The sequence below is a fragment of the Macaca fascicularis genome, chromosome 6, assembly GCF_037993035.2.
Source record: "Macaca fascicularis isolate 582-1 chromosome 6, T2T-MFA8v1.1".
In the NCBI taxonomy this organism is placed as follows: Eukaryota; Metazoa; Chordata; class Mammalia; order Primates; family Cercopithecidae; genus Macaca; species Macaca fascicularis.
The window spans coordinates 115,437,740-115,455,505 of NC_088380.1; the positions used below are offsets into that span (position 1 = coordinate 115,437,740).

The 17,766-nt window shown below is 31.5% G+C and overlaps 1 protein-coding gene across 15 annotated transcripts in view; it reads left to right on the top strand.

Annotated features, from left to right (window-relative positions):
* Window positions 1–17,766, top strand: part of FER (FER tyrosine kinase) — a 439,449-nt gene that overhangs the window by 193,400 nt on the left and 228,283 nt on the right. For 13 of the 15 annotated variants that reach the window (XR_012413997.1, XM_015451752.3, XM_073994008.1 and 10 more), the window contains 3 exons: window positions 2,979–3,071; window positions 11,736–11,939; window positions 16,285–16,407. Coding sequence is in view for 14 of the 15 variants with exons in the window: in XM_015451752.3 (XP_015307238.1) it covers window positions 2,979–3,071; window positions 11,736–11,939; window positions 16,285–16,407 (420 nt within the window). In the remaining variant the exon portion in view is untranslated. The remainder of the gene's footprint in view (window positions 1–2,978; window positions 3,072–11,735; window positions 11,940–16,284; window positions 16,408–17,766) is intronic. The other 2 variants (XM_015451756.4, XM_073994011.1) reach the window with 1 other exon arrangement.

Below are 17,766 nucleotides of genomic sequence, written 5' to 3' on the forward strand. Positions count from 1 at the left end.
CTGATTGCCAGCCTGGTACCATGAAACTCTTCTCTGGGTTTTTGTTAATGAACAATGCAACACAAATGATGGGGAGTTGGATAAAAGTCACAGAATTTTTGAGATGAAGATTTTATCTAGCCTAGTGCCTTTCTTTTTTCTGATGTGGAAACTGAGAGCAAGGGTAGTTGAGTAATTTGCTCAGATTCATACTCTTCATCGCTTCTGACTTCAAGAACGTTATTCCTTTATCTTAGTGCCTCCTTTTAGAACCTCACTTTCAGAACTGTTACATGCTTTTTGGTTGAAGTTGTCACTTTCTACAGCAGCCAGATAGGCAGTCATTGGTTAGAGCTTAGTTTCTTTGTCAGAGCGACTCCAATCAGCAGAACCTTAATTCTTGCCTTTGTATCTTTGTGCTTTAGTGCTCAGGGGATGGGGGCACTAAATGGAACATTGCAGTGCAAGAGCCTGTTTCACTGCAGTTTTCTAATGAAGGATAATTTCAAAACTTGATAGGTAGGATTTTACTTTAAGTAATTTAGGTATTTTTTAAATAGAGTTTATCTGTTTGTTTTTATTTTTTGTTTGTTTTGAGACAGGTCTTGATCTGTTGGCCAGACTGGAGTGCAGTGGTACAGTCTGGCTTCACTGCAACCTCTTGGGCTCAAGCCATCCTCTCACCTCAGCCTCCTGAGCACCTGGGGCTAGAGGTACACGTTACCATATCTGGCTAATTTTTAAAAACTATTTGTAGAGATGGGGTCTCACTGTGTTGCCGAGTCTGGTCTCAAACTCCTGGGTTCGAGCAATACTCCCTACCTGGCCATCCAGAGTGCTGGGATTACAGGCATGAACCACCAAGCCTGGCATAGCGTTATTTTTAATTGATAATAGATACACTTGTAATTATTATGAACCAGTCTCTTAGTTTTATGTGTATGTGTATATACACACACACACACACAAACACATACACTGTCTCATTTAATTTTAACATAATGAAAAACTATTCTTAAATGAGATGTGAAACTGATACTGTACCTAGAACTTTTTTTTTCAAGCCAAGGTAATAGCTGAACTTAACAGCACTTTTTCTGAGCATCTCATCAGAATATTATTTTACAATATCAGGTATTATTTAATAACATTGCTTCTCCCTTCACCCCTTCATTAGTCCCCTGCTACCTCCATTGTGAGGGGCCATCCTTTAGCCAGAACTAATTCCTACAACTCCTTTATCTGGAAAATGTATCTTGCCATTACTTGAGGTGAGTAAAATGAGTGTATCATCACCTGCCCTGGCAGGCCTAAAAGCAAACTTAGGTATTGTATTCATGGCAGTTGAAGGGAAGTTTTTTTATTTTAATTTTTAAAAGTAGCCATTTGATTCTTTGATGTGAAAATCAACCTGTCAATGAATTCAGCACAGTCCGATGTGTTATTAGGTAGACTGTAATTTAAAGCTGTTACTAGATGTTACACAGACAGGAACTACATGGTAAATGAGTTTCATTTTATTTGTAGAAATCTGGGCACCAAATGATCCAACACTGGTTGGAATGTTTTATTAACCCTATTTGCATTTTGATTGCTGCTATATGAAACTTAAGGTCTCATTATTATTTCTGATAATATATTTTTAGGCCAACCTATCTAAAAAGAACCTTCATATGAAAAGGTGTTTTCACTAATTGTATCCATCTAACACACAATATGTTATGTTTTGTAACTTAATATAAGGGAACAATTTTTAAAGTTTTCTTTATGCCCTAACTGGACCTCTCTATTAGAAAATTCTAATCCATTGGGTAATTTTAGCATTACTCACTTAGAAAATGTTTTGTTTTGATATTACCAAAGGGTTTTGGGAGAAAGCATGTGGCCAAGAATGTCTACATTTACTATTACAGAAACAAAAGATGTTATTTGTGACTTGCTTACTTATTTTCCATAAGTAAAATTGGGCATCACTAATGCTGGAAGACCTACAGAAATAGTGTGCTTGACAAAAGGATCTCTTGTTCTTTTGTCTGCTGCTGATTAGCAGTTGAAATACAGTCATCGTTGGAAAATTGACCAGTGCTGCCATTACAGAACCACACATCCTTTGCTCTTGGTGCCCTTCTTACGTCCTAGTTTTGGTTTTGTTTTGTTTTTTTTTCTTTTTTCCCTCTTTTTTTTTTCTTTTTTCCCTCTTTTTTTTTTCTTTTTCCCCTCTTTTTTTCTGCCCTCTTACCTACCTCATTCACTTATGTTTGTAAAATGGTCCTAAAGATTTGAAATTTTAGGAAAAGTTTTCATCATTATGGTATACGATATTCAGAAATATGCATTGTATGGCAAATAGCAATCTGGATTTGGTAGGATTGGTGGTAGGTAGGTCTGCCATTACCTTCTTGTTTTACTTCATTCTCCTCCCACCCGCCTTTCTCCTTATCTTCAGGATCATCATGATGGTCATTATGATCATCATGATGGTCATTATCATCATGTGAATCTTTGGGAAACTTCTTAGGTACTGAAGTGAAATTCACCTTTAAAAAATGTGTTCCGTATACTTTTCTTCCTTTTTTGTGTGTGTGTGATTATTTTTTCTTATTTGAAATTGCCTCACAACTATAGTCCTATCTGAAATAGTCTGTGTTAAATAGGTTCCTTATAGCTTGTGTTCTTTTTTGCATGTGTTAATTAATACTTGGTTTTCTGTGAATTTCCTTTGCATTTCTTGTTTTCATCTATATGAATTCTATATGAATTGCTATATGCATTTCTATTTCTTTCCCCAAAATCAAGACATTTGTTGAGGGGTCAGTAAAGTAAAATGCTATAGAGTTTGTGTGTATTTGGTTATTTGTTATCTTTAATGTGAGGAAGTTTGTATTTTATTTAGTTGGAAGACATGATGGATAAGCTGTGGATAAGTACCTAAATACATAAATGTGTAAACATATTGGATAGTTTACTGTTGCTGAAGGCTTGTTTCTTAATCCCTCCAGGAAAGAAAGGAGAGGCTATCCAAATTTGAATCTATTCGTCATTCAATTGCTGGAATAATTAGGTCTCCAAAATCCGCACTGAGCTCTTCAGCAGTAAGTAGGATTAACTCTCTGTGCTACTGAAAATGGTCATTGTCTAACTTCTTTCTGATGCATTAATGAATGTGTGTGTGTGTGTGTGTGTGTGTGTGTGTATAAATTTGCACTTACAAATGGAAAGATAAGTGCGTAATTTAACTTTTTGTGTGCATATGAATGTCTATATATGTGTATAGTAAAATCCCATGTAACACTGACATAGGGAATACAGAAATAAACTTGAATTATAGGCTTCCTTTACAATATACAAATAATTATGAGGAACATTTTATGTACTTTGAGGTCTTACTGGAGGAATAGTATAAACAATTCTTTCCTAGTGAAACATAACCCTTTTACAGTAGGGATTGCTATATATATTTTAAAAATGTATTAGTGTATATGTATATTTATATTTTAAAGAGCATTTTGATTATAAAATTGAAGTCTGTTTGATAATCATTGAAATGTGGGTTTGACATATCACAGTAGTGCTTGAGTATTAGTTATCTTTAGTAACAGCGGTTTGGCCATCTCATACACATGAATAAACACACAGAAGCATTTCTCTAAAGCATTAGGTCTTCTATTTATTTGGAGAAGGAGGTTTTTTTCCCCCTCAAATACACAGGCACTCCAGTGTATACACCCCTAACAAGTACTAGTCTAATTCTGGTCCTGATGGATTTACCTACACTGGATATTTCACATACATGAATAAAATCATACAATATGTGGCCTTTTGCATGTAGTTTCTTTCATTTATAATTCTTCTACGGTTCATCCATGTTATACAATGTGACAGTACTTCATTCCTTTTTATGACTGAATAATACTCCATTGTATATATTTACCACATATTGTCTATCCATCAGCTGATGGACATTTGGTTGTTTCAGCTTGTTGGCTATTATAAATAATGCTGCATGAACATTCATTGTCAAGTGTTTTTATTTTTGTATGTTTTCACTTCTCTTGGGTGTGTACCCAGGAGTAGAATTTCTGGGTTATATGGTAATAATTCTCTATTTAAGCTTTTGAGGAATTGCCACACTGTTTTTCATAGTAATTGTACCATTTTACATTCCCATCAGCAATATATGAATATTTTTATTTCTCCACATTATTGCCAACACTTGTTATTTTTAATGTTTTCATATTATAGGCATTCTAGTGGGCATGAAGTAGTATCTTACTGTAGTTTTAATTTCCATTTACCTAATGACTAATGATGTGGAGCATTTTTTCATGTTCTTATTGGCAGCTTATATGTGTTCTTTGGACATGTGTTTAGTAATATTCTTTGCACATTTAAAAATTGCTTATTTATTGTTGAATTCTAAGAGTTTATATTCTGAAAATAAGCTCCTTATACATATAATCTACAAATATTTTTTTCTTACCGTTTGGATTTTTTTTTTTCACTTTCTTGATGATGTCGTTTAACACACTTAAGTTTTTGATTTTGCTGAAGAGCAATTTATTTTTTCCTTGACTCTGTGTGCTTTTGATGTCAAAAAAAACATTGTCTAATCCAAGATTATGCTGATAATTCAACCTTGTTTTCTTCTTAGAGTTTTATAGTTTTAGTCCTACCACTTACATCTTTGATTATTATTAGTTAATTTTTGTATATGGAGTGAGATACAGGATCAAAATTTTATTTATTTATTTTAATTAATTTATTTTTGAGATGAGGTTTCACTGTATTACCCAGGCTGATGTTGAATTCCTGAGCTCAAGTGATCCTCCCTCCTCGGCCTCCCTAAGAGTTCAAATTCAGTCTTTTGCATATGGAAGCATATTTAACTTAAAATCATTAAAATGCAACAACTATGAATCACTGTTTATGCAAGTAAACATACAAAAATTAGAATGTTAAAGCATAATTTTAGATAAAATAAAGCAAATGCATTATATATAGGAAAATGAAATTAGAATTAATCACAATGGACTTGACATAACGATTTTTCTGTTTTTAACAGTATTAAAATGTAGAGCTCCCTTTAAAGACAGTCTAATATAATGCTTAGATCAACAGTCTTAAGAGAAGAAAGAACTTAAGACTTTAGCTGATAGCAGAATTTTTTTCATCTGAATATTGTATTTGATGTCATCAGATGTTTAATATTGTTATAATAATAGAATATTGTAACATAATATATAATATATATCAGAATATATACTTATTATATATAATATATAATAGAATATATAATATATATTTTATATAATATCAGAATAATACTTTAATATGTTATATCAGCTACAAGCATGTGTTTCCTTTCCAGTGTACTGAAGGTGTTAAAAGCCCTTTTATTAGTATCTCAGATTACTGAGGCTACAGTCACATCTAGCATCTACCCATCTTAAGGAGGTTGTAATTTTGCATTGAGAACTATTTTTCAGTTCTGAAGCCTCTGAAGCCAAGGCCAGAGATGTTAGACAGTACTAATTACATATTTTAAAAGCCTACTGGCAATCATGAGGGTCCATTCCAATTGAAAGTCTTTCAAACCATATTATATTTAATGAGATCTGTTCCAGTCATGTCAAGAATATTGCCCTTTCTCTAGGGCCATCCATCTACTGCAGAATTTCTATAATGAGTGGCCGAGCAAATCGCTTGTTCCATCTTACAGACACTCATGAATACTAGTTGTATCACTGATATATGGAGTGAATAATGCCCCTGTGATGGTAGCACTCTTTGAAAAATATTCTTTGAAACAAAAATAAAGCACATTTTGGTCAAAATGATTTGTTCTTTATATAGATATCAGAAGAATTATTAAATTATTCAACAGCAGTCTCTTTAAAATTCATATTTTCTACACTCTGTTGACATAGATGCTATTTTAATTTTAGAATTACTTTGTACTAGAATTTAGAAAATCAAAATATTGGAAAGTAGAAATGTGCTTCCTTTGTATAGAGTAATATTGTAAGTAAGATTTGCTTGCTTGCTTGCTTTTTAGAAACATCATTCAGTTATGTTAAGTTGTACATCAGTTGTAATACAGGGTCACAGTGCTTGGCTTCCGCCAGTGGCACAGGGGAATTTAGCTCTTTTCATGCGTGACATCAACTGCTTCTATTTTTCGGTGTTTTCCTTTCAGTCTAGAAAATCGGCCTTATATTTTCTTTAATCAAGACATGTTGTTAAGTTCAGGTTAAATAGTGTACATTTTAAATATCAGTTGTCTTCGATTATTCTTAAAGTCTTAAGTTGCTTTTCCCCCCATTTATTATTATGTAAAAGAGTCATTAACAAGGGAAAATAAAGATTTTTTGCATTATATCACTCTCATACAGTGAATTCTGTCATGTTTAGGAAAATTAAATATTCTATTAATTTCAAGTTTTGAATTACTTGAATTACAAGTATTACATGTAATTTTTCTAAAAGGACTTATTGAGATTGATATTCTGTAATTTGTACTGTAATGGAGCAAATCTATTGTTTATATGTTCACTCAGATGCTTAAAACAGGTAACAGAGATCATGTCAGATTGATACTAAGTTTACACAGGCAATCCCAACTTGATGGTAAATGTTTACATTTACTGAAATATGGTTGCCTATTGACATATTGCAATGATCTGGTAGTAGTTTTTGTTGCAATGTGTGATAAGATATTAGCATTGAATATAGTTAATTGATGAAAATGTATTCTTATTGATATTGTGGCACATTTTATATGTAAAATATATGGGTTTAAGGAAAGAATATTTGATACTGAATAAATGAAACTATAGCAAAAATGTGGTAAAATGATGAGAGAGGATGAGTGAGAGTCACTGGCACAATCGTAAAAGTAACTGCGTAAAAATAATAAAGAGAGAAAAGCATGTTATTACCAATAAACAATGAGTAAGGGAACAGAAGAAGCCAGCAAAAAAGAAGTTGGAGGAAACCCAAAGGTACTGAAACAAGCAGAACTGTTAGAAAGAAAGGAAGGTAAAATAAAATTTATATTTTGCTAAACATAGTGTCCCTTATCAGAGAACCAAGAAGAGGTACAAAAAGACAGGCCAGGAAATGGGAAGCTGTGGAAGTAACCTGATACTTGAGTTTGGCTTAGTTGTCTATTTTTGTTTAATACAAGTTTTAGAAAGAATTCTGTACTAATGCTCATCTCTGATTAGCGTGTAATTCTGTATAGTTACTATGCTAGAGAACAGTTTTATTGTTTGAACCAAACAAATTTATTTATTGAACCAAACAAATTCAAATTCTCAAATACTGTAGTACAAAAAATTGTTAAGAAATTTGTGAATAAAAATTTTACAGCTAGTTTCATTATAGAATGTAAATATTAGCTGAAGTATCTTTTTTTGGTTGATAATATCCATGAAAAAACTGCCAATTCAGCTTTACTGCTAAACAATTAGAATTTGTAGAATTAAAGATAGTCATTTAGTGCCAAAGATAGAACCACTATTTTAACTAATTTACATCCTGTTTGTCTAGCCTGAACACAAATGATCCTGAGGTACAAATATTCAGAATATCTTATTTTTCATTATTTAAAAATTAATTCAATAGATTCAAATGTAACTATTTAGAAATTTTTTAAAAACTGGAAGGGAGAACATTGTTTTTTGTTTTCATTTTATATTAAACATTTAGTATATCTGTACAAATAAAAAATTATATCCAACTATCCAACTAGAAATGACATAAAATACACTTTCCCACCTATGATTACATTTCCCTTTCACTGAAGATAATTTTTACTACCACCAGGCTCATTCAGTAGACTAGTGTTTCCCATCTTTTGTAAACAGTTGATTTCTCATCCCCTCCTAAAATTCCTAAGTAATATATAGCTTTAAAAGAAAAGGGGTCCTATGAAATTAAAAAAAAAATAAATTTATAGGGCCAGGCGTGGTGGCTCACACCTGTAATCCCAGCACTTTGGGAGGCCGAGGTGGGTGGATCATGAGGTCAGGAGTTTGAAACCAGCCTGGCCGACATGGTAAAACCCCGTCTCCACTAAAAGTACAAAAAATTAACCAGGTGGGGTGATGCACACCTGTAATCCCAGCTACTCGGGAGGCTGAGGCAGGAGAATCACTTGAACCCAGGAGGCAGAGGTTGCAGTGAGCGGAGATCAGGCCATTGAACTCCCGCCTGGGTGACAGAGCAAGACTCCATCTCAAATAAATAAATAAATAAATAAATAAATAAATAAATAAATAAATAAAATTTATAGAGATAGGGTCTCACTATGTTGTCCCGGCTGGTCTTGAAATCCTGACTTAAGCAGTCCTCCCACCTTGGTCTCCCAAAGTGCTATTACAGGCTTGAGCCACTGTGCCTGGCCAAATCTTAATCTAGTGCCTTAGATCATTTGGCCGTGCTACCGGCTGAGTCTTACAGAATTTTTGAGAAATATTTAAAATCTTGTAAATTACTCATAGTCACCCCAGTATATTACTAAACTGGATTTGGAATAACTTATTAATTAGACTATTAAATTAATGTTAATAACTAAATTTACATGAGAATAGAAAAGATAATTAAATGTCATTTTTATGTTAAAAATTCAGAATTTAAAAAAGTTTGTGTTGAAGTTTTATTTAGATTGTTCAAGCTCAGTAAGGGTTTTGCTTGCATATTTTTGATGCTGTTTTATTCTTGTGTTGCTTTTTTCAAAATGGTTTATTGGGTAATTAATTTTAATAGAATCTAGACCACACTATTTTCAAAAAACACTTTTGTTTTTGCCTCCCAAAAAGAAGCTCATCTTGATACTCAAATGCTTGAGTGAAGGTATACAAATCTTCATTACATACTTGAGAATTAGCCTGGACTAGGGTAAGGAGAAAAACTAATCTCTTTTTCTTTCCCCAAGAAAAAAAAATTTTCAAGTGCTGCTTCCTTATTGCCTTTTCATATAAAATAACCTCTTTAATTTCACTAATTCTGGTATATTTTTGCTGGACTATTCTTTAGGAACAAGATCTAGGGAAAATAACTAATTAAACAGCTAGCCCAATCAATCAGGAAAACTTATTAACTTATTAACTGTACTGTATTAATTGTAACTTAAAAAGGAGGCTTTGCTCCTACCCCCATATCTTTGGCAAAAATCTCAGATAATTTACTAATGAAGAAAAACCCTGTCTGTTGAGGCTGATAAAGATGGGATATTTGAGGTAAAAAGCTTGGTTTCATTTGTGATGTCATTATGCTGGGCTCTTGGTATGTTGCTTTTTTTTTTTTTTTTTTTTTTTTTTTTTTTGCTGGTGCATCCTACATATATTACTGTCAAGTTTGTAAAATTGTGTTGGGATTTCATTCAAATCATATTGATAAGAATATTCCTTCCAGTGCTTCCAGAGAAGTCTTTGAAAGACCTGATATACCCAGGCAGGGGATATGTGTGACTTTTCCCTGTGTATGTGTGTACACATGTGTATATACACACATACACTCACAGTAAGTTCAGCTTATATTTCATAACAATGTTGTATAGGGGATGGGGAATAACAGATCTTTGAGCTTCCCTCCCTACCCCCAAAGAAACTAAGAAACCTATAGAATTGAAGTATGATCTTTATGAGATAGCAATATAAGTTCCTTACTATTTAGTTTTTTAAAAACGAAACAAAACTCAGATACTTTCCCCAGATGACTTTTTCCCCCATACATGTTCTTCATCATATACTTAAATGAATTTCTGGGAATGCTGGCTGAGCTTTTGTACTTCATATACCTTTCCACCTTAGTTCATCAAACTGTGTTCTCTCAGTTGGAAATAAATGCAAATTTGGAAGGATAGGTTGGCTAGGACAAGAAATCAACATGTAGCATCCTCGTTTGGGATGCTTTCCTGTTATGTAGACCTTTTAGAGAGACAATGATAAAAATAAGTCCTTTGCAAAGATGTTACATTGAACTTCTTGTATTCAGTAATAACTTTTGAATAAATAAGCACTTTTGCTATTAGTGAGACAGAAATATGTCCATTATAGTAAAAATTTTAGTATTTACTCTAATTAGATGCACTATGATAAAATTTTAAAATAAAATTTTTGATTATACAAATAGAAAACGTTTGATTATTTTTTACTTCTTTAATAATTACAAATTATTAGTATCGGTATATACAAAAAGTTAATTTTGTGTAGATTATGTTTGTTTTTAAAAGTAGTATTCTTTTACCTCATATAGTCATGGGTGGTTCTTTAGATAAAATTGTTCTTTAAAACAATTTTTGGGAATACGTTAAAACGTTTTTTGAAATAAAATATTTTTCTTATATGTTAAATATGATATAATATTGTTTATCATAGTTTGTGTGAAAATTAAAAAGACTTAGTTTACCAAAACTTCCATGTATAGTCACAACCTGAATATATTTTAAAAGTTTAAAATGTTATTTAATATGAGTGGAAGAAGTAAGAATCAGAATGTAGACTCTTCCTTGAGATCTATTTTGGACTTTTCAAGTTTTTTATTGTTGTTTTGTTTTGTTCTTTTAACCAACAGAATGGGTTTTGGATAATATGAAATAGAATTTTGAGCAGTAAGTTTTGGGTCTCTTCAGTGGTACAAAACAATGAAGTCTTTGTTAAAAACCAGTTTTTACTTACTACAGAATTACCATACTTTGGTCCTACCTAGAATTTATATCAGCCTGTAAAACTTCATATATGAATATGAATATTTGCCTTTCATTTATTATTAATTCTGATGTTTCCAATTTATAAATTACCTTCTCATGAGGCATTGTGCATACTGTATTTTGAGAACCTTAAAAGTTAGTTCAAATTACTACACCTTATCCACAAAGTACTCTTTCTATCTGGAGGAGTTTAGTTCCTGTGTGCCATAAAAACAATAACATCAGCAACATTTTTACTTGTAATCAGAAAATGTGTGATTTAATCTACTATCAGTTAGCACATTTCAAGGAAATAACAGTCATCTCTTAAATTATTTCTGACTTGGTGTTAGCATTTGGCCTCTTAAAATAACAGAGAATTTGCTTTCTCTACCATGCTCATGGTTTATAAACATTCCTTATCTTTGCCGTGTGTTTGTAATTGCATATTGGTGGTTTTCAGTGATGCTATTTCTCCTAGGGCTTTATCTACCATTGCTTTGTAGAAGCAGCACCAGCCATGTGGCAGAGGTAATGGTTAAGTCAGGTGAGTGAAGATAAGGACAGGAAGGCACAGCAGCAAGGCAGCATCAAATAAAACCTGAGATAGTGCTCCTGGAACATATGAGACTGCTCAGAACCTCTGTGATCAAGAGTTAATTACATAAAAAAGAAATACCTTAGCTTTTCATTTACATAAAAATTAAGTTGTTTTGTGATACATTTCTGTTAATTCCCTCTTTTTCTTCATAATTTCTCTGGTTGATAATTTTAGTATATAGATTTATTTTAGGACGTGGTGAATAAGATTATCAATGCTAACTCTAAATGCTAATATTGTGTCTACCTTTGTATGACAGATAAAGTGTTGAAGTGTATGTATTTGTGGTAAACTTCAGCACCAGTACTTCAAAAGATATTTTAGGTTCATCATATAACTTTTAATTGGTCAATTAAAGGGAGGAACATTTGTAAGAAGCCTTTATAGTTGCTATGAATTTTATTAGAAAATAATCAGTATTTTCTCTAATTTAGTTTTTTTTTTTTTTAATATTTGTTTAAGCTTTCTGATATGATCTCCATCAGTGAGAAGCCTTTGGCAGAACAGGACTGGTACCATGGTGCAATTCCCAGAATAGAAGCTCAAGAACTGTTAAAAAAACAAGGAGACTTTTTGGTGCGAGAGAGTCATGGGAAACCTGGTGAATATGTCCTTTCTGTATATTCTGATGGACAGAGGAGACATTTTATCATACAATATGTTGATGTACGTTTCCAGTTTAGTTCATATGTATATTTTGATGTAGTTCATTGTGGTACAATTGTATTAAAATAATGAATGGTTTGTGACAAATGCCTGCAACACTTGAAATTTAGCACTTAATTTTTTTCTGAATTTCTTAAATACAGTGCTTCAAAATTTGCTAACATTTAAGTATGTTTAAGGAAAGATGTATTTAGTAATATTTTAAATTAAAAATAGTGTTTACAAAATCAAAGTCTATAGCTATTTAAAATATGTTGTTAAATTTGAACATTAAAGATATTTCGAATTAAAACTAAAAACAATGTGATTATTATAAGTTTTTTTTCTAGAGAAACTTAAGTTTATGAAACTTATACTTTTGAAATTGGAGCTTGGAATTGTTTTCAGAATGGTGCCGTGAAAGATTTTTAAGAAATACTTTATTGAATAATGATAGTGAAATTTCTTAATGAATGGGATGATGGTTGAATTGGTTTTTTGATACATTAAAGATTAAGGTTTTTCTTTTTATAGATAAGCCGTTGTTTATTGGCATTAATAATGAATAGAAATTAATGAAGAATTAAAAATAATTTGTTTACATTGATTATTCTAATGCTAATTTATTTTTTGAAATTTTTTTAAGCATTGCTAAACTACTTTCTATGTTTGTTACATTTCTTTATTGAGCCTTAAACAGATGAAGAGTAATTTCAAAATTTAACTTTACCCACTAAGGAATTTTAATGTTTTTGGCATATGAAGGAATTGATGCCTCTATTTGTTTTCCATTCCCATCATTTCAGATGGCCTGCATTTTCAAGATTGCTATCCACAGGATTTCAGTTTATGTCTAGAGACTAGGGTGATACTAATTGCCTTACACAAATTGAACCATGATCATTAGATGAACCTGAGGGCTTGGATAGCTTAGTAACAGGTGTATGTACACACACGTATGCACATATACCTCTTAATAAGTTGTATATATATAAACCTCTTAATAAGTTTATATATATATGAAACATACCTTTTTGAGCTGACATTCACATATAATACAATTAATCATTTTAAAGTGTAGGATTCAGTAGCATTTAGTACATTTACATCTAGTAGTTATAGCTAAATGAAGTAGATACCATTCTAGTAGGTTAAAAGGAATACATCCATTAAAGTATTTCCACTATCATAATGTTCACACTATTTGTTAATTTTTCATAGGATTCAGACCTCAATTTGATAATCATATTTTCCCACATTCATACATCTAACTTACTGTTTTGGAAACTCTGTTGTTTCTAATGATGTGTAATTTTTTATTTCCTTGGCAAACTCTTTTGTAATTTATATATGCCTTTAAGTTATGAATTTAGATAACCTACCCTATTACAATTTGTGACCATGTTGGCAATATTTATTACATGGTGTGAGAATTGTAGAAGGAAAGATTGTAGGTAAAGTATAAACTCGTTAACCACAACTTATATGAATGTTTCATTTTATTTTCTAAGCTCTGAAAGTAACTATTTTTGAAATATGTATTATGTAATACTGAAATATTTATCTTATCACTTCTAGTTTAAATTGTAACTATAGGTATTTAAATTAGCATTCTTAGAAACAAAAAGGAAAGGGTCAGTGTGCAAATTATTGCTTGTTTTTAATATTGCCATTTTGTTTTAAGTGGCTAAAATGAACAATATAATATATGCTAAAAATAAGAGGTTACAAGTTCACATTTCATAGTTTTATCCGGTTTCCTTCTGTCACTGAGATTTTTCAAATATCTCTGTTAAAAATGAGAACATTTATTTTTCACTAAACGCCTCAGATTTTCTGCTGCCTAATTTTATTCTAGTGAGTTTTTGCTGTATAATGTTGAGCTCCTCAAGCAATTGCAAACAGTATAAGATGATATAGAGTTTTAATTCTTTTTCATTTTGTGCAGCTGATTCTTCCATGAGCTAAAATTATCCTGTTCATTTCCTCCTATACCTGTTAACTAGAAGGGGTCAATAAATGGGGAAATTCATTAACAGATATTTAATGAGTGCCTACTGTATTCTAATGAAGGAGTTTATATTATAGAAGCTGTAAATAAATGAGCCAACAAGTGTTCCAAGAGAGGAGGTTATGAAGTAATACAAGATTTTAGAGGAGTTAAAAATATTAAATAGTAGATCAATAAAAAGAGCACTATATTTGGAGTTAGAACACTTGGCTTTCAGTCCTAGCTCTGTCTTTACTTGTTCTGTGGTTTAGGAAATAAAGGGGGTTAATATCTTAAAGAGTTTTTGCGAGAATCAAGTAAGTGAATACATACTTTGCAGGATGTGAAATTAAATAAACCAATAAGGCAGCATAGAAATGAATACTGGAAAGCTCATGCACTCATGCATTTTGCATTCAAGACATTGAATACAACATTTAATACAAAGAATAGACATTTCTCCAAAAAGTTGTGTAAATGGCCAATAGGTATTATGAAAAAATGCTCAGTATCACTGATCATCAGAGAGTACAAATCAAAACCACAATAAAACATCATTTTATCCCAGTAGAATGGCTATTATTAAAAACACAAAAAATAATAAATGCAGGCAAGGATGTGGAGAAAAGGGAACTCTCATACACTGTTGATGGGAATGTAAATTAGTAAATTCATTATGGAAATCAATATGGAGATTTCTCAAAAAAGTATAATAGAACTGCCATATGATCCAGTGATCCCACTACTGAGTATTTATTCAAAGGAAAATAAATCAGTATACCAAAGGGATACCTGTACTCCCATGCTTATTGCAGTACTATTCACAGTAGCAAAAATAAGGAATCAATCTAAGTGTCCATTAACATTTATTATTTGTCTGGTGATTTGATAATTGAATGTGTGCCAGTACATGTACCATATACTGGTAAAGTGGTTTGCATGTTAATAGTTATTCAACTCTTTTACTCTGTGAGGAGGTACAAATATTATCTCTGTTTCACTAAGGAATAAGCTGAGACACTGAGAGATCTTGATTGGTGTTTTGCACACCTAGAACATATATTATTATAAATAGATTAGTACCTTCAGTGTGAAATATTCTCAAGCATCAGTGCTAATATATCATAGAAGGTATGCCTACTATGTACAAAAGTTCTTTAGGCAATGAATTAACAACTGCTTTGAACTGACTCAAACACTAACTGCCTTGAGTTGGTTTATACTCCATAGTTAAGTGCTAAAGTAAACTAATGCAAGTTTGTTCATTACTCGATGAAACAGAAATATTCATTTAAGAAGTTTTATATAAATTAAATTTTGATACATTAAATCTTTTTTATTTTCTAGTATGGAAAAAGAGCTTTGAGTTTTTAAACTTTCAACTGGGAGAGTAATCTTCCAGTAATGCGAGTAATATAGAATTTAGTCGGTTTTGAAAGTTCTTATTTCTTCACAGGATTTTCTTAAAATGGGGGTACTCCAAAATCTGTATTGGTATATATCTCCTGGATGTGAGAACTATCAGTTGGAAGCGTTTGTTACATTGCATTGCAATGCTTCTTGCATTGAAAAATATGGCCAATAGGGTATTTTTGATTTGCCAGGTTTATTGCTATCAATTTATCCATATGACAACCTACTCATAGGCCAATTTGAAATATGAAAACAAGAGAAAAAGGGTCTTGGAGGAGTTTGGGGAAAATTGCACCTTACCTAGTGATATGCAATTTTAAAATGCTAAGATTTGAGCATGTTGATATCTGCAGTTTTGTCACTGGTGCATTTTATTTCTTTATCAAAGATGCATGAATGAGTGTTTTTGGTAATGAATAATAAATGAATACTCCACTATAAAAAGCAAACTAATACTGTATCAACAGATAGAAAATAAATGGTCAGATGTATTAAAATATTTACCATCAGACTGGATATCCTTCCTTATATTTTTGATATTATTTTTGATATTGAAAGTTTTATCAAATGGGACACATATGTAGACATATGTAAACGTGTATCTTGTCCGTTAACTCGGGTGTATCCCATGCTTTATTTCCTTTGATTAGCATTTTAGCAAAATGCATTTCAGGTCTGTTTGTTAGATTTTTTATTTTTTCAACAATTTGAATTAGATTTAAACATTGTGAAGATTAATTTATCTCTCACAAGGTAGAATTTTAAAACATGTCAGAGCTTTCTTTATTTGTTTATATTTTTATCATCTTAATAACTTTTAAGGGTATAGTTTAGTAGTGTTAAGTATATTCACATGGTTGTGCAATTATAGTTTTTTAAAGAATGGAATCTAATTTGTCAATGAATGTAGATTTTCTAAAGCAATGTCTTCACATTTATTCTACCTTATTGTTCTCTCTCCAGAACATGTATCGATTCGAGGGCACTGGATTTTCAAACATTCCTCAACTTATAGATCATCACTATACAACGAAACAGGTCATCACTAAGAAATCGGGTGTAGTTCTGCTGAATCCTATTCCTAAGGTAGTTGCTTATATACTTTTTTGTCTGTTTGTTTTAAAAGAATTTTTGGTGCGTTAACATTTCCAACAGTAAATAAAGTTCTTAGATTATATGCTAGTCGTTCAGAAAAAAAGAAAGTTTTGTTTTTGTTTTTCTGGCTTTTATTAGTAATACAATTGAAACATGAAATTTCCTTGATTTTATTAAGATGAGCTGCTTTTTATTCAGTATTTGCTAGTATACAAATGGCTTGGATTTTTTTTCCCCTTTCTTTCCTAGTTTTTCTTCAGACTTGAGGCTTTTCTTCACTTTATAAGGTTCATACTTTGAAAGGTTCAGGTTATAAAAGATTCAAAGTTGTATAAGTCAAAGACAATGTCCAGCAATTAGGAATAAATTAGGGTTTTAATTTGGGATGTTACATTTACAATGTATTATAAGATATTAGAACTATTAAAAACTAGTCTACTCTTCATGGAAGCAGTAAATCAGAACTTACCTATGTGGAGCCAGGTGGTTGGATAAGAGATTGTCTTAGGTCATTTTTACCTCTATGATCTATCGCAGAAAACACTACTTACATGTGCTTTTCAAGATTTGTTCAATAAAGAATGGGTATGTGGAAGTTTTGTGTTTTTAAGGTAATATATTTGGGACTTAAACCAAAGTGGAACAATGGAGCTGACTTAGTTTCTGAGCACCTTTGATGTTTCAGGAGTGGGGTTCGTATTGGCAAGAGCGCTTTCCTTTCAGGACTGTCTAATATGAAGAACAGCGTAGAAATAGGAAAGCCACACAATTTGGTAGATTAATATTTGTTGATATGACTGTTATACATTTAGGGATTGCTTTTAATTTGAAGTAAGTGTCAGTTCCAAGAGTGCTGGTACATAGTCCGGATTTAGCAATTTGGAAATTTAAAAAACAATTATTTTATTTCCTTTTGTTAATCTGGGAAATAATATCTATATTTGTACATTTTTTGTACTACTGAGTCTTCACTGAGAGGATGACCTTTAATATTTCTCTAACGGAAGATTTTGACAGTTGTTTGTTAAACATTCTAATTCTCTGGTTAAGGAGCTGGCTTTCTTGAACAATTTTCTATAATTATGAAATTGCATAATTCTTTGTTAATTTTTAAAATTCATTTTCTACCCTTAATTACCAAAACCATAAAAAATTCTTCTTCAGTCTGAAATAGATTGTCACATTTTTTCTATAGCAAATATATATATATATGTATATATAAATCTTTCAATATTTCCTCCTTCATCTTTATTTTTTCTTTTTTTTTAAATTATACTTTATGTTCTAGGGTACATGTGCACAACGTGCAGATTTGTTACATATGTATACATGTGTCATGTTGGTGTGCTG